This window comes from Gopherus flavomarginatus, chromosome 6 (genome assembly GCF_025201925.1).
Source record: "Gopherus flavomarginatus isolate rGopFla2 chromosome 6, rGopFla2.mat.asm, whole genome shotgun sequence".
In the NCBI taxonomy this organism is placed as follows: Eukaryota; Metazoa; Chordata; order Testudines; family Testudinidae; genus Gopherus; species Gopherus flavomarginatus.
This window is the reverse complement of record NC_066622.1, coordinates 47,611,752-47,629,696: the sequence shown is the minus strand read 5'-3', so window position 1 is coordinate 47,629,696 and position 17,945 is coordinate 47,611,752. Positions and strand designations below refer to the sequence as shown.

The following is a 17,945-nucleotide window of genomic DNA, read 5'->3' as shown; positions in this document are numbered from 1 at the left end:
AATCCAGGAAGTTTTTGGAAAGAGTAGGGGACAATTTCCTAGTGCAAGTGCTGGAGGAACCAGCTAGGGGCAGAGCTCTTCTTGACCTGCTGCTCACAAACAGGGTGAATTAGTAGGGGAAGCAAAAGTGGATGGGAACCTGGCAGGCAATGACCATGAGATGGTTGAGCTCAGGATCCTGACACAAGGAAGAAAGGAGAGCAGCAGAATACAGACTGGGGGCTTCAGAAAAGCAGACTTTGACTCCCTCAGGGAACTGATGGGCAGGATCCCCTGGGAGAATAACATGAAGGGGAAAGGAGTCCAGGAGAGCTGGCTGTATTTAAAGAATCCTTATTGAGGTTGCAGGAACAAACCATCCCGATGCGTAGAAAGAATAGTAAATATGACAGGCAACCAGCTGGCTTAACAGTGAAATCCTTGCTGATCTTAAACACAAAAAAGCTCACAAGAAGTGGAAGCTTGGACAAATGACTAGGGAGGAGTATAAAGGTATTGCTCAGGCATGCAGGAGTGAAATCAGAAAGGCCAAATCAGAATTGGAGTTGCAGCTAGCAAGGGATGTTAAGAATAACAAGAAGGGTTTCTACGGTTATGTTAGCAACAAGAAGAAGGGCAGGGAAAGTGTGGGCCCCTTGCTGAATGGAGGAGGCAACTTAGTGACAGAGAATGTGGAAAAAGCTAATGTACTCAATGGTCTTTTTGCCTCTGTCTTCACGAACAAAGTCAGCTCCCAGACTACTGCACTGGACAGCACAGCATGGGGAGGAGGTAACCAGCCCTCTGTGTAGAAAGAAGTGGTTCCGGACTATTTAGAAAAGCTGAATGAGCACAAGTCCATGGGGCCGGATGCACTGCATCCAAGGGTGCTAAAGGAGTTGGTGAATGTGATTGCAGAGCCATTGGCCATTATCTTTGAAAACTTGTGGCGATTAGGGGAGTTCCCGGATGACTGGAAAAAGGCTAATGTAGCGCCCATCTTTAAAAAAGGGAAGAAGGAGGATCCAGGGAACTACAGGCCGGTCAGCCTCACCTCAGTCCCTGGAAAAATCATAGATCACATCCTCAAGGAATCAATGCTGAAGCACTTGGAGAGGAAAGTGATCAGGAGCAGTCAGCATGGATTCACCAAGGGCAAGTCATGCCTGACTAACCTAATTGCCTTCTATGAGGAGATAACTGGGTCTGTGGATGAGGGGAAGGCAGTGGATGTGTTTATTCCTTGACTTCAGCAAAGCTTTTGATACGGTCTCCCACAGTATTGTTGCCAGCAAGTTAAAGAAGTATGGGCTGGATGAATGGACTATAAGGTGGATAGAAAGCTGGCTAGATCATAAGGCTTAACTGTCAGTGATCAATGGCTCCATGTCTAGTTGGCAGCTGGTATCAAGTGCAGTGCCCCAAGAGTCGGTCTGGGGCTGGTTTTGTTCAATATCTTCATTAATGATCTGGAGGATGGCCTGGGTTGTACCCTCAGCAAGTTTGCAGATGACACTAAACTGGAAGGAGTGGTAGATATGCTGGAGGGTAGGGCTAGGATACAGAGGGACCTAGACCAAAAGAAATCTGATGAGATTCAATAAGGACAAGTGCATGCACTTAGGAAGGAAGAATCCCATGCACTGCTACAGACTAGGGACCGAATGGCTAGGCAACAGTTCTGCAGAAGAGGATCTAGGGGTTACAGTGGACGAGAAGCTGGATATGAGTCAACAGTGTGCCCTTGTTGCCAAGAAGGCTAACAGCATTTTGGGCTGTATGAGTAGGAGCATTGCCAGCAGATTGAGGGACGTGATTATTAGCCTCTATTCGACATTGGTGAGACCTCATCTGGAGTATTGTGTCCAGTTTTGGGCCCCACACTATAAGAATGATGTGGAAAAATTGGAGAGTCCAGCAGAGGGCAGCAAAAATGATTAGCGGGCTGGAGTACATGATTTATGAGGCAAGACTGAGGGAACTGGGATTATTTAGTCTGCAGAAGAGAAGAATGAGGGGGGATTTGATAGCTGCTTTCAACTACCTGAAAGAGGCTGGATCTAGACTCTTCTCAGTGGTAGCAGATGACAGAACAAGGAGCAATGGTCTCAAGTTGCAGCGGGGGAGGTTTAGGTTGGATATTAGGAAAAACTTTTTCACTGGGAGGATGATGAAGCACTGGAATGGGTTACCTAGGGAGGTGGTGGAATCTCCTTCCTTAGAGGTTTTTAAGGTCAGGCTTGACAAAGCCCTGGCTGGGATGATTTAGTTGGAGATTGGTCCTGCCTTAAGCAGGGAGTTGGATTAGATGGCCTCCTGAGGTCCCTTCCAACCCTGATATTCTATGATTCTAAGGGATTAGCCATACCAAATCAGAACACTGGTGCATCAAATCCAGCCTCCAACAGTGGCCAATAACTGATGCTTTCAGCGGAAGGCAAAATAGCTACTGGTGGAATGCTGTATATTGTTAGTAGCAGTGGGAATTCCTGTCTGCCCCTGATAACAATCAAATTCCCTTCTGAACTTATTGGTCAGAAAATTACTGATCCCTTTTGAAAATCTGGTTAGCATGTTTGACCTCCTGCAGCTCTGCCTTTTCAGGCTGATGACATGGTGTAGGAAGTAGCATTTCCCTTTGTTTCAACCTGCCTGTTCCCACTGCTAAAATCCCCATCCACACCTCAGTCATTCTTTTGCCTCATTTACTTTCACCTTCTTCTTTTCAGACCTCCTGTCCTCACCAGTCATTAAACTGAGCTTTAAAACCCAATTCTCCCAGGAATCCCTCCTTCCTGCTTCTCTCCTTATTCTGTGTTCCTTGAACAGTTGTCAATTGGGTTATTGTGTTGTGTCATCTCTATCTTAGATTGTAAGCTTTCAGAGGCAGGGAATGCATCTCACTCTATGGTTCTTAAATATGTAAATTCAGAGAAATCTGTGGGTTTTTAATAATAAATGTGCCTGTCATTAATTTCATCTCCTGAACTTTTGGACAAAGGTCTAATGACATCTATGTGAATGTGTAGAGATAAGTGCTCTCATGCACTGTATGGTATGGGTTGGCTTGTCTTTGATTATATTTCTTATTGTAGAGAGTACCAAGCCCAATGCCCCTCTGCCCAAGATGTGAGAAAAATAGTAAACCTGCACTTGTCTGAAAAGGAGATGCTGGACAACACTCTGCCAAACTCCATCATCATTGGTCCTTTCTATGTCAGCATTGAAGGTGTCAAGCAAAATCTGTCCAAAAAACGCAAAGCGCTAGCCACCTCCATGTTGGACCTACTGGCTAAGAACCTACACCTACAGGTGGAAAATGTAAGTTTCACACTTCTCCGTTTCGTCTTGCATCTGTCCGCCTATTTCAGGAAGTACCACTGCAGAAAATTTGGGATTGCACAGTGGTCAAATGATAGCAGTTGAGGCCACTTTAATGAGGACGTTTTCCAACTCGCATTGGAATGGTTAAGTAGGACTAGTGGCAGAAGCCAATTGAAAAAGGCTAGAAGGGAGATGTGAAGAGCCAGTTAAATCAAAGCATGCTTGCATTCGTAACAAATTCTGTGCAAGAAAGCTACACCTATTGGCATGGAAATATTAGTGGCTCTCTACCATCTCCTAAATAGTTATGTTCATGGATTTAAAATGCTCTGCCTAGCTGCCAGTTGGAATTTCCTGCAGGAAGCTGATGAGGTTAACTAGAATATGTAGACAGTTACATGTGTGAGGCTGGTGATGAAGGGCTACTAACAGGAAGAACTAGAATATATATATTTGTAGCTTTAGACCACCCTTATAGTGGGTCACAGCCAGCTTTTTGACTTACACTGGAGTTTGGCATATGTGGGACTGGTGGCCTGATTTTCAGAGGTGCTCTGCACACACAATTGCCATTAACTCTAATGGGAGTTGTGAGTGCTCCTCTGAAAACCAGGTCATAAGCCTCTGTTGTAGTCCACTGATTAAAGGTAAAAGCAGCAAAAAGTCCTATGGCACCTTATAGACTAACAGATGTATTGGAGCATGAGCATTCATGGGTGAATACCCACTTTGTCGGATGTATGCCAAGGTTTAAAGGTAGTGACCTCACAGGAATGAAACCCTGTAGCCCATTAGAGAAGGCTGCAGCTGCTCCTCTATTCAGTGTGTAGATTTACACATTCTCTGTGTCCTCCTGCAGATCTGTGAAGCATTCAAAGCCATCAGCCGGAAAATGTATGAGAAACCAAATAGCATTGAGGAGCTGGCTGAGGTGCGGGAGTGGATGAAGGGAGTCCCTGAGCAGCTGAAAGTGCAGGAAGTAAGGCATGCTTTTCTGATCAAAAGGGGGTGCCCAGTAGAGCCAGGGGATAAAAACGTGGGAATAGAGTGGATGGAGTCTTGGAGGTAGATCTCCCACTGCTTTGACATTTTACTATCCAGCTCTGAATCTGTCCTGGAACAATAAGTCATTGCAAAAGCTGGTATAGCTTCTTAAATTAATCCATGTTTGAAGAAATGAGATCTGGCCAGTCAGTCCAATTACCTGTTTTGTTGCTTGGGAAATCTTGCCTCTGATCCAGGCTGTTATGAAGCTTTAAGAGGTTGTGTGGTGTTCACAAGCTTTGTAGCCCCTTAAATCCAGATTTTCAGCTAACATACGAAATTTAACCCTAATGTCATTTATGCAGCTGGGCATGTGTGTATAAAACCAGTGTGTCTATGCAAATTGGGCAGTCAGATAGCTACCGGACTGGTATGTGCTAAGGCAGGTTATGTGCACACAAATGTCTTTGCAGGGGAAACTTGCAAAGGCAATTGAAAATGATGTCCTTAATGTATGCTGTATATCACTTTTACTTCTTGGTTCGCCATTCAATATTTCTGCACAGATATTGGAACTTGACTTTACATCTGTAGATCTCAAAGCACTTTACAAAGGAGGGATGTATCATCTCAGTTTTATAAACAGAGAAACTAGACACTGAGCAGTGAAGTGACTTGCCTAGGGTCACTTGGAAGGCCAATGGCAAAGCCTGGAATAGATCTGGGTTTTTCAATTCCTAATCCAGTGTCCTAACCACTGGGTCACACTCCCTTTCATATATTAGACTGAGGATCACTCACACCACAAGTGTTTGGAGACTCAAACCCACTGCTTTTGTGGTATAGAAGCCCTCTGTGTTGGGGTAAGGTTGTATGATGATGGCATGTGTCATGCAAATGCAGTGTGTATCCTGCCAGACAATCCCAATAAGCAACGTGTTCAATATGGGTAATTTGGAGGATGTCTACTTTTCTCTCTGTCTTCCTGTGTAGGAACTCATAAGTAAGGTCATGGAAGATTATGAGGTTATGGAGGAATTCCTTTACAACCTTACCCAAGATGATTTCAATGACAAGTGAGCATTTCTCTTACTGTCAAAGCAGCCTATTTTGCAGCTGTTACCATTCTTAATGCCTCAGGGTTTGATTTGTATACCAAGTGCTTCAGATCTTTTTATGAGGCAGTTCAGGCTGGATGTTCATTGAACACCTAATTCAGAAATTGAGTCTGTAGAGGTGTGCAGATTCATACTGCCTCCTGGCCTGGGCAGGAGGCAAACTTGTAGCGTTGGACCTCTTTAACAAATAAAAGACCTTGTCTGCCAGCTTATTTATATTTTTTGTTTTATTTTATTATTTCTATTACAGTAGCACCAAGAGGCCTTAACCAAGATTGGGGCCCCCTCTTGCTAGGTACTGTGCAGACAAATTGTAAGAGAGACAGTCCCACTGGACTTTTTGGAATTGTTTAGCAATCCACACATCTTTTACTAATACACTGGATTTTTTTAATTTATTTTTTTTACAAATTCCTCTCCCTTTCCTTCCTGAGCCTCTTGTTACTGAACAATTTAGATGCAGACACTGTATATCAAAGAACAGAGCACCAAAAAATGTGCTTTGAAACCATGCGCATTTCTGTTGCTGGTCAGCCTCCTTCATCAGTTTGATTGGGTTATCTAATTGTTATGCTCATCATCATTTCAATAATAGGCCTCAGGTGGCTGCTTCTCATCTTTTTTGTATTCTTGTTCCATCTGAGCTCAGGTGGGCTGCGAGCAACTGGCCTCTGAAAATCGCCATGCAGACGGAGATGATTCGGCAGCAGCACCTAGAAGATGAAGAGAGGTTCCGCAAAATTCAGCTCATGGATCAGAACAACTTTCTGGAACGGCTGGATGGTCTGCAGGTACTAATAATCTAGCACTGAGGAGGCTGCCCTAAGACAGCACTAATCACAAAGACTTGAAATCATTGCTGTTGGCTATCTGGGGTATCTTCAGGAGCATTTGCAATTCTAAGATCAATAGTAGGACCAGTTAAATTTTTTTTTCTAAAAACTGCTTTTGGATGAGAAATTGTTTGAATTCCATGGAAAACTTTTATTTTTCATGGAGAAACTGGATGCTCGAAAACAGAAATATTTTTATTCTGAAATGCTGCCGCAGTGCCTGAAGGAGCTGCTTTGGGCTGAACTCCCAAGCTAGACTTCATCTCCCATGATTCCCCACTCCTCACCAACTGTGAAGACCGTGGTGCACCATAGGAACCCTAGGCTGGGTTCCATGTCCAGACTAGATAGGAGAATGAGACTGAGGCACCTGAACAACAACTCCCAAGAGATGCAGTGGCAGTGTTTCAAAATCAAATGTTTCAGATTTGATTTTTCACCAAAAAATTGAAATTATCCATAGGAAAAACTCCCCATTTTGGACCAGCTCTAATCAATGTGCCAACTGATTTCAAAGACTCTCTCCAAATGTGTATCACTGGGGGTAATGGGTTGAAATTAAGCAAAGAATTTCCTAAAAGTGAAGACTGGTTGGCTGTGGAATAGTCTACCAAAGGAAGTGATAGAAGTCCCTGACACTTTAGTTTATTAAAAAACAAAAAAGATTGGACAAGAGCCTGGAGAATATAATATAGGAAACAATTTTTGGGGATGGAAAAAATGACCTAGTAGATCTTTCATTTTAATTTCTGTGGTTCCATGTTGCTTGTGGTACAGCTCAATATAGATACATTTGGGCATGGACTGATGAGTGGGTGGCAATCAATTGCAAGAGGAAGAGGCAGCCAGTGCCCACATTTGTTCTTTCTGTCAACTGATCTGGATCAGGGCTTATCATTGGCTCCTCACCACCTTCTCTGTGGCCTGAAGAGAGCTGGAATTAGAATAGGGGAGAGAGACTGTGAAATTTAAAATGGGCTTTAATGAGAGCTGTCCGATTCTTTGCATGCTGGAGAGCAACCAAGAGTGAGCAGTGAAGCTGAGATTCTAGAAAGCAGCATTCAGCATTTTCAGCCTGAGTTCCACATACTGCCTTTTCTTTTCCAGCTAGTTGTGGCTGGATTTTCTGTCCATGTGGACTTTACCCGAGCACATGAGATAGCAAATGAAGCGAGAAGGGTCAAGAAGCAGTTGAAGGAGTCTCAGCAGATGGCACTGCTTTACAACAACAGGGAACGGATATTTGGATTGCCAGTTACTAATGTAAGTGTCAGATCATGGGTTCTGTTGTGTTAGCCTCTGCAAACAACAGGTCCTTAGTCCTGACTGGGGCCTTTGGGTGCTACTCCAATGCAAAAAAAATAAATCCCCTAGGTAATAACATCCCAATTGTGAGATTAAACATTTTTTCCTTCTTTATCATTTTGGCTTATCCATCAGTTTTTATATTAACTAGAGAGGACCAGCAATCCACTCTGATGGTCACTCCATTCCAATGCTCTCTGCTAATCTCTTCTATGCTGTGGAAGAGCTGGTCCAAGAAGACATGGAAGGGAGAGCAAGTTCATATGGCATTTAATTGCCACTACTGTGGCAGAGCTCTACCCATCCATGCTCCTGGATCAAGAGTTCATGCGGTAGTGGTAGCCAGGTGTATGGAAGGCTTGGCTCCTGGATCATAAAGATGGGAAAGCTGATGAAGTAGCAATTAGTTACATTCATTACTGTTGGAGAGTTACTGAACAGAATATGGGCAAGAGTGGCTATAATTACTTATGTCACTAGTGGTTTATAGTCACATATAGGAAAGTGATTTTGTGAATTTGGAAGGCAGAATGTTGTCTTAAGGAAATAATTTTAGTCACAAACACTAGTGGCTCTAGCTACTCATAAATGCCCATACACATTTTCTCTCTCTCTTTCCTTTATGGCTATTGAGTAGAATTATTTTCTCTAGTAATATTCTGTATCTTAACTTTCAATAGCTTAGTGTGATTTTTTTTCTTGACTGTTACATCCACAGTTGCAACTTGGGTCCTTAACAGGTATGTCCTCAAAATGTGTATGGGTCCGTTGCATCCACAAAAAATCTCATACTACTGATGCAACAGAGCATTTGCAAATGAAAATCAGCTAACTACACATCAAATTCAGTGTTTGCATGCACCTATATGGGCTTCTGCAGGTGCAACTCAAATGTATGCATTTTGGCCAGCATGCCTGATTCTCCCTCCTTTGACAAGTCGGCACTAAATGTCATAGGAATAAACTAAGTCATGGTTTTAACTTGGATTGCAGTTAAATGGAACTGTACCCATGTATGTAAGGTTGAATTCGGCCCAGAGGGCCTTTGTTTTTCTGTATATATCCTGTCTCTATCCACAATTTTGTATTGTTTCATGACTGATTAGTAAGGGCTAGGTTGTGTCTTGGGAGAGCACAAGGTCTTCCCCCTCCAAGCATCCCCAGGGTTGCAGTCCCCTGAGAGGGAGCAAGCTGGAAGTGACGCTATGGCCCTGTGCCTGTCTGCTCTAGCTAGTAGTGCAGAGGGGAGCCTAATAAATCATCTTAAAGGATATTAGACCATGTGCATTCCCCATGCTTACTCAGGAGCTCCAGGTGGGATTGTGCCTTTATGCCAGGGCCACATGGTTCTGTAAAATATGAGCCACTGTTAGAGGAAAATATGCCCATTGTTCATTAATACTCTTTTTTTTCTTCACAAAGTATGATAAGCTGTCCAGGATGGTTAAAGAATTCCAGCCGTACTGGGATCTCTGGACCACAGCATCAGACTGGATACGCTGGTCTGAGAGCTGGATGAATGACCCCCTCTCTGCAATTGATGCTGAACAGCTAGAGAAGAATGTCAATGAATCCTTTAAGACCATGCACAAGTGTGTGAAGCAGTTCAAGGATGTACCAGGTAACTGGGAGAGTTTGGTTTGTGCACTCCAGCACACAAGGCTATGCGGAGTGTCATTGAGACCTCATTCCTGTGATTCAGCAGGTTATCCCATATGTGTTCTGTGTGAAGTGAGCTTGGATGGTCACATGCAGCTCTGCAGATGTGTGTAAACCTGCTTCAAGTAAATGCCTCCACCCCCCAAAATATGAAAAGAGATTTAAAATTGTAGGTAAACTTCCCCATGTCCCAGTCCAGGATTCCCAAAAATGCATCCACTAGTCTTCTGAAGTAGTTCTAAAACCATCTTCCAGTTGGGTTGGAGCGAATTGTATTCTGCAGTGGGAGATTTTGATTTATCCTTTTTAACTTGATCTCTCTCCTGAAAAATGCAGTGAATCATCCCCAGTGGAGGAGGTTGTGAGTGGATGTGTGAGTGAATGTGACTCATGATAAGTAGAAGCAATAAGAATACCTGCTTTTGATCTTTTCATTCCACTGCTCCTCCAGGATATAGTACAATATCCAGTAAGGCCATGAGTCTGCCAGTCCTTGTGTGACACATAGCAGGGAGTGCAAGGTTGTTGCACTTCCGGTGCAAGTGCAACCAGAGGCCACACTTGGCTGCAATTAAAGTTAATTCCTAGATGTAATTGACATACTAGATGGAAGTACTACTAAATTTCATGGCCCTTGCATGCTCACTGCCTTACTCTAAAGGTGCTAGAAAAGTGCAGGCTATGGACAATGAATAGGTGTGTCTGAGGAGACATGTGCTTATGTATGGTTTCCAGTATGCAAATATGACACTTGACTACGCTTCTCCCTTTTTGGTCTTATTCCTACTATGAGGCAGCATCCCCATTAATGCAAGTTTGGGTTCACCAATGCTCCCTGTCCTGCTGTTCGCTTTTTGCATTGTGTTGGAAAGCACAGCACCGCTCACCTGAACTGTGCAGAATCCAGCTCTGTATGAAGCAGCATCCTCCACCCGTCATCTCATTGTTACTGATGTTATCTTTTTTCGGTTTGTTTTTTTTCCTGCTCCTTTAAGCATGCCAGGATATAGCTGTGGAAATCCGGGGCAGGATTGAAGAATTCAGACCATATATCCCCCTGATTCAGGGCCTGCGCAATCCTGGCATGCGGAACCGGCACTGGGAGATGCTTTCCAAGGAGATCAACATCAATGTTAAGCCCAAGGCCAGTCTGACATTTTCTCGCTGTCTGGAGATGAAGCTGCTGGACCACATTGACAGCATTGCCAAAATAGCTGAGATAGCGGGCAAAGAGTTCTCCATTGAGAATGTGAGGAGAGCATCTAATGAGGGTTTCCTTTCAGTGTTATAGTTCATGCCCCAAAGTTGTCTCTAGATGCACGCTTTCCTTATGACAACTCCATGCTTTCATGAGCATTAAAATTCACTCTGAGTGTTACAGAAATCCAGAGAAAAGCAGAATGCAGTTGAGAATGTTGGTGCCCTCGCATGACTGGACAATTCCTCTGTATCTATGTCAGGGAGATTAGACATTGGTATGGTGAATCAGTCATCAGACAGTGTGTGTATGGAAACGGGAGAGGACTGGATAGCTCAATGGAGTCATTGGTTATATAGATATAGTCTTTCACCTTCACATCACCAGTTCAAATAGGGCCTAAGATTGTCAAGACTAAACGTCACTATCATCTAGCAGCTTTTTGTTCTGTGAAATGGGTTTGTGAACTCAGTCCACTTCCCAGTGGGCAGATATCCATACTACAAAAGGCACCATTACCACTGTCTCTAATGGCACTCTACTACCACACTCAGTGGAGGTGCCAGGGCATCAGTGGGCATGGAAATGAAGTTACTTTCTCTTCCTTGAAGGTGGTCCTTCAGGATAGGGTTGAGGCTCTTTGGATGGGGCACAGGAAATTTGTGCTGTTGCTGAATGTTCTGTGGATTAAATAGATGGCTGTAGTTTCCAGTGTGGAAACCAGCACCTTTCACAGGAACTAACATTCACCTAGGTTTTTAAATGATGGTATTTGAGAGACATGTAAGTGGAGGAAAGCATTATGCAATGTCCATGTATTGAGACCTAAGGTTAATTTGCTTCTCCTCATTTTCCAGGCACTTGATAAGATGGAGAGCGAATGGGTCTCCATTCTGTTTAATGTACTGCCTTATAAAGAGACGGAAACCTTCATTCTGAAGAGCCCTGATGAAGCTTCACAGCTCCTAGATGATCATATTGTCATGACTCAGAGCATGTCCTTCTCACCATACAAGAAACCCTTTGAAGACAGGATGAACACCTGGGAAACCAAGCTGAAGATGACACAAGTACCAATTTCCCACCTGCTGCCAAGGGAGGGATTGGGGCGTTTCAACTCTGTTTGAATAGAAAGAATATGCAGTTGCAATTAAGGAGCTTGGTGATATATCGATATTCATGGCACATCTGTGCTCAGGGAGTCAGAGGGGCTCTCATAATTCTTCTGCTTTAGTAAATGGAACAAACCAGGGGCCTGATCTGACAAATAGCAGGGATGAAATCCTGGGCTTATTGCAGTCAATAGCAGCACTCCTATTGCCTTCAATGAGCGGAAGATTCTACCCCAGATGTAGTTCCTTTCACCGTGAATACACCTCTACCCTGACATAACACGACCCAATACAGCACGAATTCAGATATAACGTGGTAAAGCAGTGCTACAGGGGGGCGGGGGCTGGCACACCAGCGGATCAAAGCAAGTTCGATAGAACACAGTTTCACCTATAACAGGGTAAGATTTTTTTGGTTCCTGAGGACAGCGTTATATCGGGGTAGAGGTGTAGTTCTATTGACTTGCATAGTAGTTAGCACTTTGTCTAGTGATATTCAGGCCCTACCACAGTCAAACTGCATGTTAAGGGCTTGATTCTGCAAGGCGCTGTGCATTCTTGTCTTGATCCTGCAAAGCACTTAAAGCACATGCTTAACTTGTATTAGCATATGAATAGTTCCATTGGACTTTAATGGTCTACATACATGCTTAAAGTTAGGCACATTCTTAAGTACTTTGCTGGTTCCAGGGTAGAAGAGAATGCTGAGCACCTAGGAGGGATCACACTCTACTTGACATTAGTTGTAGATGGAAGCAGGAAAAAAATCTTAATTAGCTAATGTTTGTAGAGTGTTTTGTAAATTCTAGAAGTAACAACATTGTTGTCTGTTGTTTATAATTATTTCATTTTACTTATGGGAGCTTACCTGCCCATATGTGATTGGGCAAGGGGTTGTCAAACCTGCTTTATTTGGCTAAGAAGGACGCACAAAGGCAACCTTGACCCTATGGAAGCAGGTGATGTGGTAATCTGGCTATATTTATATATATATATATTGTGTGTTAGTGTGTGTTTTGGCTGTGACACTGTGTGTGCGTTTGTCCCTGACTTCTGTTCTTTGTTTTTGCCGTTTATTGCTGTCACTAAAGGTACAGAGTTCCACAGAGTGACTGCACTGATATTTCTGCCAGGATAGCAAAACTTCTCCACATATTTCTCCTTTCTCTGATGTAGCAAAAACAGTCTCTGAAGTCCTGAGAGTGAGGGAGATGGCCTCATAGAATTGAGTGGATCTAAGCGTCGATCAGCTTAGTTATTACCAGATGTCCTTGTCACATTGACTGGAGTGTTTCACAACTGAGAGTGCCAACCTCAGGGCAGACTGTCAAAAAGCAGGGCAGACGTCCCAAACAGATTGTATGTTCTATCATTAGAGTTTCTCAACCTAGTAACAAGTGTGAACTTCTGACGCACTATAAAGTCTTACCATAGAGTCACTGACAGTCCCTTGGGCATTCCAGGCAGCTTGTCTGGGTGTCAAGATAGGATTTAGTGATAGTTGGTTGCCATACACCAAAGATCACATAAAATTCAGGTTGCTTCCAGTCCCAAGAGACCAGTCACTTACCCCAGGTCAATTTGTACCTCAGATCTCACACCAAAGACAATGTCTGTAGCCAATCCTATAGTAAACTAACCAAGGAATTCTTAACTAGAAAAAGGAAATGAGAGAGTTATTTACAGGTTAAAACTGGCAAACACATACAGAACTGTGTTACTGTCCAGGGTTTGAAAAAGTGACAGAGTTATAGCAATCTGTCAGCACTGAATGTCTTTTGGGGCTAACCCAGGTTGACTCTGGAGATTTCTGCTTCTGTTTCCTAGCTCCAGCCCTGTGAGAATCCAAATGGGAAAGAGATGAAAAATTTTCACATCAGCTATCTTTATTTCCTTCTTCCAGAATTCAAGCTGATGGGACAAGTTCTTTTGCATGTAGCCTGTGCAAGGGTGATTTAGCAAAGTCTTTGCATTTTGATGTTCCACAATGGTTTTGATAGCCCTTCCTGATGGGCAGGAGGTAATATCTTTCATAGGGATTTAGTACTACGTAAAGTTTCTTATTTGGTGAGTTAGATATCAGAACAAACATTTCACAGCTCTATAGCAAATACTTAAGTATTACCTTATAGCGTGGAATACAGACATTATAAATAGGATTAATACATGTAGCAACTTCCAAGCATTTTGTAAAGTCTAAACCCATTATTATATGTCCAACACCCATCTTAACCATACTAACACACACATGAGTTGCACTAGTTTCCAAGAGTGAATTTTTCAGTGCTCAGCTGAGGCCTAAAGCCTTGGCAAGAGTTGGCATCTTGTCTGCCAGCATCACAGTATGGATTATACTTAATTGGGGTTGCTTTAGACTGTTTAAAGACCATCTGTGCATTAAAAATACATGACACATTCCATGAGAATTACTGTGGGAGTCTATCCAGCATCCATGGGAATTTTAAAAGAATTCCTTATTAATGGGATCACAACCAAAGCCAAAAGGGGAAATCCTCCTGTAACACTTAGGCCTGGTCTACACTACGGGGTTAGGTTGAAATTAGCTGTGTTAAGTCAATTTATAAATGAATGCGTCCACACAACCAACTCCGTTCCGTCGACCTAAAGAGTTCTTAAAATCGACTTCTGTACTCCTTCCTGGCGAGGGGAGTAGTGCTAAAATCGACTTTGCTGGGTCAAATTTGAGGTAGTGCAGGCACAAATTGACGGAATTGGCCTCCTGGAGCTATCTCAGAGTGCTCCATTGTGACCACTCTGGACAGCACTTTGAACTCCGATGGACTAGCCAGGTACACAGGAAAAGCCCCGGGAACTTATGAATTTCATTTCCTGTTTGGGCAGCATGGCAAACTCAGCAGCTCAGGTGACCATGCAGTCCCCCCAGAATCATAGATTAGAAGGTGAAAAAAAACACGCTTGTGATAATATGTTTTCCGAGCTCATGCAGTCCTCCTGCACTGATAGGGCACAGCTTAATGCATGGAGGCATTCAGTGGCAGAAGCCAGGAAAGAATTAAGTGAGCACGAAGAGTGGAGGCAGGACATGGTGCTGAGGCTAATGGGGGAGCAAACAGACATGATGAAATGTCTGTTGGGGGAGCAAACGGACATGATGAAGCATCTGTTGGAGCTGCAGGAAAGCCAACAAGAGCACAGACCCTCACTGCATCCACCCTATAACTGCCTACCCTCCTCCCCATGCTCTATAGCCTCCTCACCCAGACTCCAAAGAATGCAGGGGGGAGGCTCCGGACACCCAGCCAATCCACTGCAGAGGATGGTCAAAGCAACCGAAGGCTGTCATTCAAACAGTTTGATTTTCAATGTGGCTACAATAAGCAATGTGGCCTTGTCCTTCCCTCCTCCCCCACCCCACCCGGGCTACCTTGCCTGTTATCTCAATTTTTTTTAATTAATAGAGAAAGAATTTATGGTTTCAAAACAATAGTTACTTTATTTCGAAGGGGGGAGGGTGGTTGCCTTACGGGGAATAAAATCAACAAAGGGGGTGGGTTTGCATCAAGGAGAAACACACACAACTGTCACACCGAAGGCTGGCCAGTCATGAAACTGGTTTTCAAAGCTTCTCTGATGTGCAGCGCGCCTTGCTGTGCTCTTCTAATGGCCCTGGTGTCTGGCATGAAACCATTGTCTGCTGTTGCTTTCACAGAGGGAGGGGCGACTGACGACATGTACCCAAAACCACCCGTGACAATGTTTTTGCCCCATCAGGCATTGGGAGCTTAACCCAGAATTTCAACGGGTGGCGGAGACTTCGGGAACTGTGGGATAGCTACCCACAGTGCACCACTCTGTAAGTCGATGCTAGCCACAGAAGTGAGGATGCACTCCGCCAACTTAATGCATTTAGTGTGAACATACGCAATCAACTGTATAAAATCGATTTCTAAAAATCGACTTCTATAAAATCGACCTAATTTCGTAGTCTAGACATACCCTTAGCATCTTTAAAATCTCAGCCTAAGAGATTTGGCCACTGAATTCCTAGTCATTTTAATTGGAATTGGGTATCCAAATCCCTTAAATAACTTTAAAATTTCATATTTAGTGCGTTTCAACTTCATCTGCACGTTTATTTTATGTATAGCTTTGTGAGTGCTCACAGAAACCTCTCTTCTGCCTGTCTTTGTAGAAAAGACACTTAATTATACACCTGTCTGCCCATGCAATAGGAAGAGCAGTGAGTAAAGTGAATCTCAGAGATCAGGAGCACTTGCAGCTGCCAGTGAATTTTGAGTGCTCAGCACTTCTGAAGATCAGACCCCTGTGCTGTGCTTTTCTGGTTTTAACCTGGCTAAAACACTTCCCTGCATTTTTTTTAATTAAAGATTGGGGCCCTCCTGTCTCTAAGTAGCTCCTTTGTCCAGCTGCTCATATAATGCTTTATCCTGCATCACTGAAGTTAATGGGAGTTTGGCCAGTGATTTCCATGGGAGCTAAATCAGGCCTAGAGGCCCAAACTGTGCCACTCAAAATATTGAGTTAAGCTATGGAGAAAACCATGGGCCAGCCTGTGCCAGACTTGCTCACACTGAACAGTGCCTTGCGCCATGAAGTCTCATTGAGTTCCATGGGGTTATGCATGGCATACAGTGCTAACTACCATGAGCAAGTCTGGCACAGGCTGGCCCATTGTTTTTTTTATAGCTCCCTTAACTCAGTATTTTCCTTCTTCCTAAATTAGCACTAGGGATGGTATTTTTAAAAGTGCTCAGTCTTGGTTTAACTCTACCAATGGGAGCAGAGTTCAGCCAGTGCTGGCTCTCTGCAGATCCTCTCCAAAGGGGTTGTAAGGAAATGACCCCTGCTCTTTATACCTGTGCTAGCTTCTGTCAGGGTGTGGCTGGCCGTGCTGCTCTTGATGTATTCACACTCTCAGCAAGTCATCAGGTTGCATTCACTTGCTCCTCCTCTTAGATCCATGGAGGATTTAGTTAGGGTGAACAAATGGTTATTACAGACTCAACTGATTTTTCCAGACTTAATACATTGGTTAGCATACGTTCCATTGTGTTCAGCTCAGTGCTCTGGAAGACCCCAGGGTGAAGTTTCTTAGCCTCTGTGATCTTGTGTTAAAACCTAAGTCACATAACACTAGGAGCTTCTTCCTGAAGGCTGCCATCTGCCTGAAGACTGACTTTGTTTGAGAGATTAGCAGTATGGGGTTGTCCAGTGAAGAGGCAGTAAACAGACTCTGTCTAAACTAAACATAACCCATGTTTAAATGTGGCCGACAAACATGGTTATGACTAAATCATGTTATAACATGACTTATTCTTGATTGTATAGACAGGACCATGTTTTAATTTAAGAATCTGTCTGGGTTAATATGTGGCTCTTTAACCTCGATATAAGATGGCATTTTTTTCCTGCCACACAACTGAGGAAAAAACAGAGTTTGACTCCATGTTTAATCAGTTCTTTGTAATTTTTGTCCCTCTGTTAGCCCGTGAGGTTGCATTGAGCATGTTCTCTCCCCAAGCCCGGTGCAGCTGCATCAGTGCTAGCGATGGCAGGAGCACTGCTGTGGGTCAGATTCAGGCATTCTTATCACTGTGTCGTTGACAGCTGCTCTGATCAGGGTTGGCTGACCCAGTAATAAAACCAGCAGTATCCGGTCCACAGGAGCAGGTGCCCTATTGCTAGAGTTGGAGGGGCTGTATTGGTGCCAGAGAAGCACAAGTAGAATTTAAGAAAATCTCTATGTGGATGCAGCCTTCAGTATATATTGCCATCAGCTGAAAGCGTGTCACATCCTAGTGACACTCTACAAAGCTTTGCAGGATTCTGTGGAGCTTGAAACATCAAGTAAATGAACAATGAACAATGAGCTATTATTTCCATGTCTTAGCTGATTCTTGAACACTGTGTTCTGAATCCCTTTCAGGCAGTATTTCCTGTGTGTTTTCTTATTTTAAATGTTTGGAATTTATCCAGATATTTTGTTTGAAATGTTCTTAATTGAAGTTTTCATTGAGCATTCTGTGAACAAGGTCAGATTGAGCTGGTATTGGCGGGAACTGTGTGCCAGCACTTCTCTGGCAGCCACATCAGATTCTGCAGAATTTAAGCTTTCATCTTAAAACATAGTAAAAACTTTGCACTTCGTGTTGCAAGATAGCCACCTTCAGACTAGGCTCCCTGGAGCAGCAATGCACTCCATGGGGATTTGATTTCTAAAGTGCACTGTGTTGCACATTAATTGATCCATGTAGCCTCTGCCGGAATGCAGTAAAGGTTCCCTGGTGTTCCTTAACGTAGTACTTTTTGAAACAGTACTTTGTTAAAGCACACTAAGGAATCTTTGGTGCACACCAGCAAGGTCTGCACAGACCAATTAATGCACAAGACGTTAGTGTGCTCTAGAAGTGACACCCCATAGGGCACATTA

The 17,945-nt window shown here is 43.5% G+C and overlaps 1 protein-coding gene across 4 annotated transcripts in view; it reads left to right on the top strand.

Annotated features, from left to right (window-relative positions):
* Positions 1-17,945, top strand: part of DNAH1 (dynein axonemal heavy chain 1) — a 140,762-nt gene that overhangs the window by 36,957 nt on the left and 85,860 nt on the right. For all 4 annotated transcript variants that reach the window (XM_050958623.1, XM_050958622.1, XM_050958621.1 and 1 more), the window contains 8 exons: positions 3,075-3,300; positions 4,163-4,282; positions 5,281-5,363; positions 6,055-6,196; positions 7,346-7,501; positions 8,966-9,164; positions 10,198-10,451; positions 11,258-11,470. In XM_050958623.1, the coding sequence (XP_050814580.1) occupies positions 3,075-3,300; positions 4,163-4,282; positions 5,281-5,363; positions 6,055-6,196; positions 7,346-7,501; positions 8,966-9,164; positions 10,198-10,451; positions 11,258-11,470 (1,393 nt within the window). The remainder of the gene's footprint in view (positions 1-3,074; positions 3,301-4,162; positions 4,283-5,280; positions 5,364-6,054; positions 6,197-7,345; positions 7,502-8,965; positions 9,165-10,197; positions 10,452-11,257; positions 11,471-17,945) is intronic.